Genomic DNA, 14356 nt, shown 5'->3' on the forward strand with positions numbered 1-14356 from the left:
TTCCTACGATTAATATGTTTAAACAAATGAACCAACATATCTTCTAACTCTAAAATATAAGTATAGATATAGTATAGATCAGAAAAGTATATTATTTACTGTCTTGGTCAGGTTTAATAAAAATATGAATAATAAAAAAATATATAAGACAATTAAAAATATCAAAACATGATAAAAATGACTGAATCTATCAAAAAAAGCTTAGTACACTGATGAAAATACAAAAGAGTATAATTTAAGAACATAAAAAATTACTAAGCGTTATAAATTAGTGTAGGTGGTACAAATAAAAAAAACAAAAACGTCATCGCTAAATGTGACTATAACATTTTGTTTTCATCTGCCAAAGAAGTTTTATTCTAATAATAAAAATATAAATAATGCTTCCAAGGAACGAAAATGAACATTGATAACAATATCACGAGAGAACAGCGTCAAAGACGACACGCTAATGTGTTTCTCATTTGGTTTCATCTTCGATATAATATGTTTGAAAATGTCCTTCCTTAGAATTTTTAGGAAGCTGATCTACCAGACACAATGAGATACAGCGCGATACTTTATTAAATTATTTATTTTGTTTGACTTTGTTTAATATCTCGTACGGCTAAAATTGGAATAATTAATAATTATTCCAATTCAAATTTTAATTTTAAAATAATGAATAATTAATGTTTTCGTTTTGCTAAGTTACTTGTTTTTTATTATATTAAAACAATTACCTTGAAGAGCATTTCATGTCTTTTTTTTATGGAATTGGTTGGCGGACGAGCATATGGGCCACCTGATGGTAAGTGGTCACCACCGCCCAAAGACAAGGGCGCTAAAAGAAATATTAACCATTCCTTACATCACCTATCATATTGGGATTAACCTTGGGAACTAAGGTTCCCAAGGTTGATAGTACAACCTTGGGAACCTTAGTTCCCAAGGTTGATAGTAGATAGTAGATGTTATGTCCTTTGTGCCTGTGATTACACTGGCTCATTCACCCTTCTAACCGGAAGACAATAATACAGAGTACTGTTATTTGGCGGTAGAATATATGATGAGTGGGTGGTACCTACCCAGGCAGGCTTGCACAAAGCCCTAAAGCTTGTCAATTATGAAAAATAAAATGGCTTGATCTAGCTAGACGACTCTAGTTCATTGCAAAACAGAGGACATCAGAACTTTTGTTAAAGTAAATCTAAGTTACAAATATTTCAGGAAACATCTACATCAACATCAACAAGCATCTTTCATATTTTCTTGTCTTTAATCAACAAATACACTTTTTTAAGTTTTCTGGTTTTTTTGTCATATTCGTTAACAATTGCGTTGTCATTTGGTTACTCAGCGAAGGTCCTTCTTTTTAAACAGGCAACTTACAACTTTTCGAGAAGAACATAATCGTGATTACGATGAAAGTTTAGACTTCTATATTTATTGCTAATTTTGTTGTAAGTCTTTGGTAGTTTTTTTTACCATTCGTCAAAATATTCGCTTTTAGATGTTAAAATTGCATTATTACAAATAATAGAAAATATTTGTAATAATGTATTTGGGGGCACTATATTCACTTGACGGCAAATAGATGGAAAGTGATTCAAGAAGATCCATCAAAATTCAAGGCAGATATTGAAGAAAGCTAAGACAAAGCCCAAGGCTACTTTCGTTTGATTTCTATCGATGGGAGCCACAATTTACACCAAATTTATCACAAACTTTAATGCCAAAAATTAAGCCAAGATGGCCTAGTGGTTAGAACTCGTGCATCTTAGCTGATGATTTCGGGTTTAAACCCAGGCAAGCACCACTGAATTTTCATGTGCTTAATTTGTGTTTATTTCGTGCTCGGCGGTGAAGCGGCGGCGGGCTCCAAACCTTCTCCTCAAAGGGAGAGGAAGCATTAGCCCAGCAGTAGGATATTTTCAGGCTGCTAATGTACATGCTAATGCTATCACAAGCTACACCCTTTTAAATCGAATATTATCTATATGAATTATCCTGATTTTGGCCTTGGGCACAGAGTAATATCAGCGAACAACGGTAACACGGAAAGGATGTACTTCAAGTAGAGCAGCTGCTGATGCTGGATAACCAATGCGTGCTGATTAGTATGATATGTCTAATATTATTATTTGATCAGCTAATGCTGACCAGGTGATAACGTTTTTAAATTAAAAAAAAATATATAAGACCTGTACAGTAATTTAAAAGACAGATTGTTCGTCGTTTCGACAAATGGTTAGGTTAATTATTAAATATTAAAAATGAACCTTAAACATTTTTTTTTTTTATTTAAAAAGAAAACCGTATATACCTAATAAAATTAAATATTTCTCGAATTTTTCATTCAATTTTATACAAGATGAAATTATATTTTGATTCTATTATGATCTGCATGTATAATGCAACATAAAGTCTTTTAGAACTTTAGGTTAACAGAGCTCACAGCAAAGTTATCAGATGAGGTTTTCCTCGGAGCTGCTTTTTTAGATCGGAACAAGATAATAACAGGTCGATTCTAATGATATCATACTGTTTGAAGAACATTTGAAATCGAATCGGAAAGAGTTTGCTTTCTCAAGCCATTTTAAAAAGACATGAAGTTTTCTTTTTATAGTTCCTATATTATAATTCGACGACCTCCGTGGTCGAGTAGTGTGTACACCGGTTTTCATGGGTACGCCACTCCGAGGTCCCGGGTTCGATTCCCGGCCGAGTCGATGTAGAAAAAGTTCATTAGTTTTCTATGTTGTCTTGGGTCTGGGTGTTTGTGGTACCGTCGTTACTTCTGATTTCCATAACACAAGTGCTTTAGCTACTTACATTGGGATCAGAGTAATGTATGTGATGTTGTCCAATATTTATTTATTTATTTATTTATAATAGAAAATACTTTCAAAATAGAACATATCTAAATATTAGAGTTTATTCTGTAATATTATTCATTTAATGGCAGATTATTTTTTCGTTCCTCTCAAATATATATTCTTGTTAAATTTGTAGATCAGTTTTTAAACTGGTTGTCATGGTCATGGAAACATTAATTGTATGAAGTAGTCGTGACGATTGACATCAGAAACTTGTAACACTAGCAATTACTTTCTAGCGTCTTATTTGTTTACCTAAAATTGAAGAGATCCTGTTAAAAATAGCTTATCAGAAAAGGACACAAAGTCTACCAAAAGTCAAATACTGTAATGATAACAAAAATGTATTCTCACCTCCTGAGGTTCAGAATCCACGAACCAGTCTATTGTAGCAGCTGGCAGTGAATAGTCAGATGTGCAGTTGACGAGTGCCTGTTCGCCCGCATTCACGAATGTGGGAAGACCAGTTATCAGTGGCTCATATTCAGGTAACACTGTTGAATAACAAAAAATAATAATCACCGCTCCCAGCAATAAAATAAGCGTGTACCCACACGCTTATTTTGTTGCTGGGAGCGGTGATTTGGTTTTTTCTAGCATCCCATTAATTATCATACTTAAGAAAATGGTAATTGTAGCTTACGTTTGGAAGATCACGTCTTTATTAAAAATTCATGCATTGAACTTCTCGACTTACTTGTTACCGAATTGTGTCAAAAATTGTTGAAGAGAGAGTCTCGAAATAATATGCATCATATAATCATCTGAGTAACTTAATTTGATTAATTTTTTTAAATTATGGCTCAATATCTCTGTCAAAATATATTTTAAGGTCTCTAGAGATTAATGCTAAACTCGCATAACTAGACATGAATCTAAGTTTTTATGGAAATTGAGTTAGCAGTTGTGTGTGCTAAATAAAATAAATTGAATAAAAGTTACGATCAAAAAGAACCTACTACAAATTTTGCGGCACGAATCTTTTAGATTGGATTTTTTTTTTTTATTTAAATAACGTAGATTTTCATGCTTGTGTCGAACGAATAAAAAAAAATCAAATACATGATATTCTCTCTAAACTACTAGTTTAGGAAGGAAACTTTTAATTTATATGTATTCAAAGCTCAATGGACATGCTGTCAGTAAAACTTTAGTCATCTGTTATCCTTAATTTACTATTGAAATTTATAATAGCCCTACCCTAGTATCGAAAGGTCATAATCAATGATATGAAGTGCTCTCTAACTTTGATTATAATTAAGATAAAACAAATATCTTGTTTATAATCTAGCCTTGCTTAAGTAATAGTTGTTATATTGAGACAACTGTTTTTTGACTTATTGTTTATTTCTAAAGTACGAGTGTATTATGATCGATCGCTATCATACTTGGACATTTCAGGTTACAGTCTTAAACAAGAAACATTCAAGAATTACACGTAAAGTATCATATCAGAAAATACTTATTTTCTTTCTTTTTAAATCTTTATTCTGCAATCATGAAAATTTTATTATTTAAAATGTATAGTGTCCTAATATATTTATGCTTTACTTACCACCTAATGTCATGTTAGCCGATTTTCTGTCCACCGCAAATCTGGGGCCCTCGCTGGAAACCTCACAAGTGTACTTCGCAGTACCGGGTTCAGGTTTTATGGTGATAACACAAGCAAAAGTGTCACAAGAGCTGTTCGTCACGGAGACCCCGCTGCTGTTGAAGGCTCGTGTTTCGTACTGAAAATAAGTTAAACGAATAAAATATATTAAATAGTGTATATATAATTAGGGAGGTCGTATATAATATAAAAAAATAATTGATGTGCCTAATAGGGTGAAATGAAATGGTACGATATTTATTTTATCATAGCACTAAGATAGTGAACTCTCCACAAAGCGGTCGTAGTTAATAGAGTGATACACGAACATTACATCAAATTAATTGCTATCGGTTCTTTCCGTTTCCCGTATGGGAAAATAGTGTAATGATTTTCTATTTACTATATTCCATCGGATAGATATACGCCAAGTTTTCCGTTTCACATGACCGAAAACGTCATTATTTGTAATTGATCGTTGAACGAAAACTTATATTATATAATTTTAATTAACAAGTCTACCCAGTAAAGAAACATTCAACGCATAAATCAGTATATAAGCTGAATCATAGTGATTATGACAATCCTCTTGTCTTTCCAGATCTTTTTTAGTTTCTGCACTGAAGACCAAGTAAAAAAACAAGAAATCTGATATACATATATGATTAGGTGACCTCAATATTAGCGTTTTATTTTTAATTCGAGCAGAATTTGTGTTCTGCTTGGCTCAGACTATCATCAACTTAGTATCATGCCTATTGAAGGTTTTCATTCTCGTCATAATCATTATACATATAATTATTACATAGCGTATATTATAATTATATAAAAATAAACCTCCATTACAAATAAAATGAGAGTACAACCAAAATGAAAATATATTCAAATAGACAATCTGTTTGCATCGAAAATGTTTTCAACGAATTTACATAATTAAATATGTAAACTGGAGTCTAAACATTTTTATGGCTAAACTTAGCCAATACCGCGGGGAGTCATAAATATAAATGTTCACCTAAAGACGACAGTGACCAGTTTCTGTATTGCTAATTTTATATAGCTGAAAACTTTAAATAATGAATAGCACCCCATGTAATTGAAAGCTAAGGATTTAAAGAAAACACAGAAATTTTACAAAAAATTAGAATAAATTCATGTAAAATTAAGTTTTATATTGAAATGTTATATATTTTCTCGACTTTACTACTTTCGGCTTTCTCTACTTTACTTGGTGGTAGGGCTTTGTGGAAGCTCGTCTAGGTAGGTACCACCCACTCATCAGATATTAATAGTAAGTGGCATTGGTGATGTAAGGAATGGATAATATTTCTTACAGCACCTTTGTCTATGGGTGGTGACCACTTAACATCAGGTGGCCCATATGCTCGTCCGCCAAACAATGCCATAAAAAAAGAAGTCCAACTTGAAATGCCTAATTGATAATAAAATTTAGTATTCATTAATTCATCCAAAATATTGTCGTACGAAAATTTTGAGCTTTCGTCTTCTCGGTCGATCTTTATTTTATACAAACGTAATAATGTATATGTTTAAATATAACATTCAGATAGAGCTACTGTGCAATTAATCTATACCAATATTATAAATACAATAGTAACTTTGTCTGTTTTCTCTTCACGCTTAACCCGCTGAACTGGTTTTGATCAAATTTGGTATAGAGATAGTTTGAGGAAAAACATAGACATACGTTTTTTAATCCACCCCTCGAGGGGGTAAAATGTGGAGTGACGTTGTTCTATAGGTTTCATAAATTTTGCTCGAGTTAAGTTACATGCTCGGCTAGTTCTCAATATATGGAATATTTCCTATATATCTCATGTCCTTGTCATGTTCCTATCAATGTCCTTAAATTGTATTATAAAATATATTTTCTGAAGAAAAGGAACAAGATGGCCCAGTGGCTAGAACGCGTGCATCTTAACCGATGATTTCGGGTTCAAACCCAGGCAAGCACCACTGAAATTTCATGTGCTTAATTTGTGTTTATAATTCATCTCGTGCTCGGCGGTGAAGGAAAACATCGTGAGGAAACCTGCATGTGTCTAATTTCAACGAAATTCTGCCACATGTGTATTCCGCCAACCCGCATTGGAGCAGCGTGGTGGAATATGCTCCAAACCTTATCCTCAAAGGGAGAGGAAGCTTTTATCCCAGCAGTGGGACATTTACGGGCTGCTAATGCCAGTAATTAAAATATAAAAATACAAATAGGTATTTATAATTTATTCAATTAAAACTTTTTCCATTTACCGCGTATTTCAATTGTAAATTATTCTTTAGTCAAAGCAGGAAAACGTGGAATAATATAACATTTGGAACTTGAAATATTTCAAAATTTTACATCAACTGTACAGTCTAAAAACAAAATAGCTTAAAGGATGAGAACAGAACCAACTGATCAACCGAATTACATGTGAGTCAGATAAAGTATTACTTGTTTATTGCATTTATTAATCTTGTACATTAACAGACTCGTATCAACCATAAGCTTGGTAGCGAGACACCAACACGCAAGTTAGAATGTTTCCAATGACAGCTGCTGACCAAGAAATGAAAACAGGCTAATAGGTGTTCTATAATATTAAGGATTCCGTATTTATCTATAAAAACGTCAAATAAGTCATTTATATTGTACGGGGCCTTACTTTAATATATATTTTATTTGTTTTTTGTGTTTTTTATTATAGCGGCAACAAAAATACATCATATGTAAAAATTTCAAGTGTCTAACTATAACGGACACGGACGGAACGGACAGCGGAGTCTTGGTAATAGGGTCCCGTTTCACCCCTTGGGTACGGAACCCTAAAAACTATTGAAGTCTGTATATGAAATAAACATAATGTATTTGCCAATAAATGGTATCTTTATTATACAATAGCTTATTATATGAAAAAAAAGTATTAATTAATCTATTTCATCATTATTTTAAAATTACCTTACTTTATTCAACAGTGTTCTTTTGTATCGGGGTTTTAATGATGAAATAGTTCCTTAGTCCGATTTCGGTCATGGCAATCGTACTCGAGAGATATACTAGACCACTGCACAATGTTGCGGTTAAGAATGCAAGTGCACTTTTTATCCTATTCCTCTCATAAATCGATGCCAAGAAGCGTTCTATATAAACTCGCAAATTGCACATGTAATCTATGTATAAGAGTGAAATACGACTCAATGATTAATCACGATATATCAGAACTTATAACACCTACAAACTTTAAATTTGACAGATAGATTCCTTATAAGGTGTAGACATCAGATCAGAATGCATTTACGACACTCTACCCCTGAGAAGTTGGAAGTTTGTATTTAATAAATTTTACGTGTGTAAAGCCGCAGGTTTAACTAGTTCTACAGGTTTTATTTTTGTATTTAATTATTCAACAAAGCTTGTGATAAATATTAGTAACTGTTTACACTTACGATATTTTGCAATTACTAACATAGGACAAAATGCACGAGGCAATTTAATGTCTTGTATTTCCTCCACAGACATTAATTTAAGTCTGAGTCAGAGTCTGAAATAGTGTTTTTCTTAAAAAGGATAGCGTTAGGAAATCTTATAGCAAAGCAAACACAGGGTGCCTAAGTCTCTGCTACCGATATTTTTTATATAAAATTTTATGCATATTCATTATTTTTGCCAACAAAAAAAAATAATATATTTTTTTAAGTTTTGTCTTTTGACAGCTTCAAGAATCTTTACGCTTATGCACAACCAACTAACTCTATCTATATTATACTCATATTTATAATCAAATTATTACTAAATTATTAATTACGGATCAGAAATTATTTATTAATAGTAAAAAGTTGCTATGAAGCTTAGCACTTTCTTTGTTTGAAGGGGTTGTAAGCAAAAAAGCTTGAAAAAATCTAAAAATATTCTAATTTAAAACGTACCCTAAATTTAAATCTGTGTGTAAAAAGGTATCATTAATCACGACCATCTGTTCCAAGACTCATCAGTCGCAGAACAACAGCGGTGTTTTAAAGTAAATTACGCGGATCACCCCTTCTTGAGCCGAAACAAACAACCCTAAACCCGTGTTAAAAATCGCTGCTCTGTCAAGACTTATCTGTTCCATGATCCTTTGAAGAATTGTTTTTCGCTCGACCGGAACTCGATGTGGTACAATTTAAAAGGTATTGTGTCGCAATAATTCACCAAAATTTTTTTTCATATATCGGAAAATTTTGCGCGTACGTCAGTGCCACCGGCCAAGTAAAAAATATCAATCTTGTTTTACAGGTTAATAGGTAAAATTAAATTTAAATACACAATAATATATATTATTTAAAACAAACAAACTCAAGTTAGTAGTAAAAATTATGTTTACAATTATAATTTTCAATCATAGCGAACTAAAGTATGAGACCGATTGAACTCGTAGTTACACAGGGTCTTTCAAATCTGTTAGAGAAGTACCGATAAATATTTTTATTTGCAATTGCGTTGATAGTACATGTTTTTAAAACGAGATATTTGTACGCTACCTTAATAAAGAATTAAATTAAATTTTTATCACAATGGATGTACAAACAAACCAAATTTATGTACATGCCTTTAAAACAGCTTTAAATTTTGTGTGACTTATCTATGCTGATAATATTTTCATCTTAATACCTGTAAACGGTATACAGGCCACTGGTTGATAAATTGGATGTCGAATCGTGATTCATTGCGCTATTATCTTATCCACTCAAAGATTAGATTGAAGTAATAAAGAATACACCAGAACAACCGAGCGAAGTAAGATCCAGCGAAGCGAATCATGGTACCTTGACGATCATATAAACTACAATAAAGAAAAGTCACATTTATATATTCGCACAGTATTATAACATGCTTAATTTACGGTACTTTCGAAAGACAAAATAAGCAATGTATTATGATAACAATCTCCCATTTGATTTTGGCCATTGTTAAAAGGGACTAGAAATCTGCACAGGATATATAAAAGTGCATAAGTGTGTTAATATTCTCCTCTCATATTCTCATGGAGCAGAAAATTTAATACAACCGGGAAGTTAGCAAACACAGGATTAATGGCTTTATGAGCTTCTCAAGACAAAGCAATTTTAAACATTGCTAACTTCCAAAGTCAACGCTGCTATTGATGTTTTGTCAACAAAACCCAACTATTTGTTCGTCAAACCCAGGGTTTGAACGTAGGGCCTCAAGATTTGCGGCCTTATAAGCTAGCCACTAGATTAATGATATAGTCCAACGATGCGTATAATTTTATCAAATAAATCATAGTAACTGTTAAAATCGCTTAGATCTTCTTTATTGTGCTTTTTCTAACACCTGAATAACGTCCCAAGCGAACCGCCAAGTGATATTCGCCGTTCGTTTTATTTCTGGAATAAGGAAAGGTATTAGGAATTTGCAATGTAGGCAACATTGACTGGAATATATTCGATTTTATTAAGCGCAGTAATAAATCAAACACGAGCTTGTAACTCAATCGCACTTAAGCCGACGAATAAATTAAGGTAGATCGATAACCTATCTAGATTAATAAATCGGGTGCTTTTTCTAAATAAGAGCGTATTATTCTTGAAAGAGTCATAAAGTGTGACCTTGTTAAATTATATTGTGAGTACTTTCTAGTTTCGAATAATCTACCTTATTTTGGGTAATAGAGAATATACTCCAAATGCCAAGACAGGTCTCCAGATTATAAGGGTTAAAGGTCACAAAAAAAATGGCAATCCGTCAGTGACACGCTGCTGGGCATATTTTTTTTCTTTAACTTTCTACCACTAGACTAATTGTGTACGGATTAGACCAAGTTATAAATGTGGCAGAACCTCAATCAACATATACAATAGTTTTCATTTTAATGATTTCTTCATCCTCGAGTACAAGATGCAAACTTACTAATTAAGCACATAAAAACTAAATGTTACTTCTCCGAGTATTAACCGAAATATATAGACCAAAATTTTCTATCCACTGGACTATTCAAACTCGTGATATCTGTTACGTAGATAATAATATAAAAATATATCAACTAATGATAAAGAAAAAAGTAATTTTAAGACTTGAGCCTTAGCTCTTACTCAGAGCTCGTCACATTCGGAGCTTTCCACGGTCTGCTTTGTGGAGTGTATTTGCAAATACATGTACTAAATGGGTTATCGACCTATACTGGTGTTCTTATAATATTTCTTCTTTCCCAAGTCACAACGTCGTAAGTTGCAAACACAAATATACAATTTTAAACTTTGTTAATCTAAGCACCTAAAACTTCCTTACTTTGTATTGATGTGAAGTATTAAAACGATGGAAATTAGCTTACAGATTATTATTATTTTTCTCTAACGTGTATTATATATAACCAACCCTCTTATAATAAAACATACTTATGTAGGTATGTCTATGTTCAGATTGTGAAGTATAAATCGTATTAATAAGGTCGGGCTATAAGGAGGCAGCTCAATAAACGAATTAAGCAGTACTTAATGTTAAGTGGATCTTGACTAAAAATCGAAGTCTCTTATTATTTTTGAATATAAGGAGTTTCGTTATGATTGAACAATGTTCCGAATATTCTCAAGTATTTAAAAAGTCATAAACTTGATAAATTTCAAGTATTACGAGCGGCCCACGTTTCTTTCTTTACACCTTTTCGTTTCTTTAAGCAATAATGAAGGACGTTTGAAAATTTTGAATATCGAAAATCTACTTAAATTATAATACAACTTGCTTAAAAACCACAATATGTCGATCGTCCACAACAATATAGCTAGTTATATATGACATATAATAGACATGCTACTCTACCAAATACTGCTCGAAAAGCAAAATTTTTAGAGATCTTGTAACTTAAACCTACTTTAACTTAAAGTTGACTTTGTAGCTTGTTACAAAGTTTAATGTATTGTGATTATCAAGTAATTTCCATCCTAGGTGAGCTACAGTTGAAAGCTTTTTGAACCTAGTTTAATTTATCAAGCAGACTTTTCAGACTTTTGTTAGTTCCATAGCAAAGGATATTTGTCTTCAGTACCAGAATAACATGAATAAGCATAATCAAAAGTGAACGAAATAGAGATGGGAAAAGATCGATAAAAAAGCATTGATTGTATTCAAGCGACCGAAGGAAACTTTCTTTCTGATAGAATATGACAAGTCATGAAGTCACTTCTTATAAAACTACAGGGGGATTATTTTTCACCAAAAATTAGTATTATATATAGAAATAAGCAACGTAAGTGTTCATAAAAAAATCAAAGAACAGAAAAATATACCTTGAGAAACACCAAAATTTAAAGTACAAATGTGACGCTCACAAAATTGTGCACACTGCGAGCGTCCACGTACATAAAATTCGAACCAGCTGCACCAAACCAGTTAAACGTAGAGAAACGAACAAATATTAGACGATCGTAAAATACTTAAAATAATGTTGGTGACTACAGAATTAAATGCATTACCGAAGTCCATTAGCATAACAACTATAAGTTGGTAATTTTCTAGAGCACTTCTAATATCCTCTGAAACGTTCATAAGCGCAGTTAAAGTGTTATGCTCGGATCGAAGCCCAGATTGCCACGGCTTCGGAAGACAATTAGATGCTTCATACTGAGGTAGTTGTTACCGATCAATATGTTCAAGGACCTTAGTATAAAATTAAATGAAGATTTAGGTTTCGAAATTTATTGTTTTTTTTTAAGCAATGTTCAAAGTAATATAAGTTTAAGTATAAATAATGTTTTGCTAAATAACATTAATAGGAAAAAAATATATCAAAATAAAGACCAAAGCAATATCATAAAATTTGTCGCAATAATTTAATCTTTACTCTATATTATTATTAGCATAGATAAACGATTATAAAGAAATGTTATATACTGATAATTTATTATACCTTGTTATAACTGTTTCGTTTTTCAAAAAAAAATAAGGTTGTTGTTTCAAGATTTTCATTATTTCGATCGATTTCTTTATCACATCCAAAGTCAACGATGTAAAATTGCAAGCACAGCTCTTATTTAAATAAAATTAAAATGTTCCAGCATAATCCTATAACTGATCTTCGTCAAGATAAAAAGTAAATTCAAATCTTGAATTATACCATCAAGCCAAGAACTTGGCTCGTTTGCCGACCCTAATGGTATTTTTATTCTGAATAAAATAGAAACTTGTGTCACATTTATTTACTTCTGCTAAATTAGTTTGTATAATACTTCGTTTAAGATCGTTATTTGTCATGCTAATATAAAAATTCGTTATGAGAACGAAATAGTTGTTACATCGATTAAAAACAAAATGACATTAATGCGTTTCAATCTTTATTTATTTCATTTATCACGTCAGTTTCACGTGCAAATATAACTGATTTGAATGTGTGGAACGGATGTGGTTACGTCAGTTACAGAGTCTGCAACTTTGCTCAATTCATATCGATGCGTTTAATTTTCATTTTAATATCTTGCGAGAAAGATTTTTTTACTGGATTTATTTGTTTCGTAATGTAACCTTTTACGAAGGCATATTATTCTGTACAAGGCTATACAGATAACAAAACAGCTTGGAGTTTCTATTGATCGTTTTTTTTTTTTTTAAAACATGATTCGATTACATACTGTATGATGATGAGAAATAATAACTCCTGAGACTGCCGTGGAATTTCCGGTAGAATCTACTTTTCGAATCGATGGTAAATTTAAATTTGAATTTTCTTGTCAAAACTGTTTGTAAATTTATATTTGAATAAGATTACTTATTATATTGATTTCAATTTTTTTTTACCTCTCAGTCACCCTTCAAACCAGAAATCAACAATATACTAAGTATTGCTGTTTGGTGCTAAAATATATGGTGGGTGGTGCCTATCAAGATAGATTTATACCAAATAAAACTCTATTTTAAGTAAAAACTTAAAATGCTATAAATTAATTTATTGCAATCGACTCACAATCATTAAACATATGGTAAAAACAATTTTAAGCGTATCTACAATCAATTTGACCACGTCGGCGAATTAACGGCCTGTGTGGCATGGAACTACTCTAAATCCCAAGAGAGTTAGTGTCAGGCAGGCGGCCGGCCGTGAAATAAATCGGATAGTGAGAAGTATAATGACGCTGATTGTTTTTTTTCGGAACGCCGATATGTATATCAGTCACTTGCTGTTAACCATTTATAGAGCATGGCAATAATAAATTTAAAGTACCCATCGTTGTAACAAACAAACATAAGATCTAAATTATTATTTTCACTGCATTTGTTATTCTGGCTCAACCTTCAAACTAAAACACAACATTACAAAACATCAAGATCAATTTGCATAAATTCTACGTGATCGTGAGTGTAAGTAATAAGTTTTGTTTAGTTCTATATCTAAGTATGGAATTACTTCGTTGCAAATAAGATACAATTTTCCACTACTTAAAGACTAAAGAGCGTGTCAAGGCAATTTTTATTAATAATCTCCCCGTCATAAGTTTTAAGCTTTAAACTAATTTATAGGCTATAAATTTTGAGCAACGGCTAAAATTCAATGTGCAATAGCTATACGTTTTTAATAAAGCGCTCGAAACAGCAGGTTTTGTACACTTTGTTATGAGTTACAATGAAACTATTCGTGCGTAAAATTATTAATTAAAATATTTGAATGTTATGTTTTTCTTTATTAAAAAAATAAATAAGCTGATGAGGATTTCTCTTGATTTCGTTGTTGTAATTAGAGATAATAATAAATATATTTATTGGTTCAAAATAAAGAAGAAAAACATAAAACTTACATTGGAAAATCATATCTGTATTATAATAAATATGGATATGGCAGACTTACTGATTGCTTACAGACGTCTCCATAAGAGGCAGCTTTCAGGTACAGTTGCCAATCTCAAAGACTAGTCAACT

At 31.9% G+C, this 14356-nt stretch overlaps 1 protein-coding gene across 1 annotated transcript in view; it reads right to left on the minus strand.

The window, feature by feature from the left end:
• Window positions 1–14356, minus strand: part of LOC125065812 — a 124671-nt gene that overhangs the window by 22771 nt on the left and 87544 nt on the right. Inside the window, exons 3-4 of the mRNA XM_047673646.1 lie at window positions 4414–4591; window positions 3213–3352 (exon numbers count right to left, since the gene is read on the minus strand). Coding sequence (XP_047529602.1) covers window positions 3213–3352; window positions 4414–4591 — 318 coding nt within the window. The remainder of the gene's footprint in view (window positions 1–3212; window positions 3353–4413; window positions 4592–14356) is intronic.

This window comes from Vanessa atalanta, chromosome 8 (assembly GCF_905147765.1).
Source record: "Vanessa atalanta chromosome 8, ilVanAtal1.2, whole genome shotgun sequence".
Taxonomy (NCBI): Eukaryota; Metazoa; Arthropoda; class Insecta; order Lepidoptera; family Nymphalidae; genus Vanessa; species Vanessa atalanta.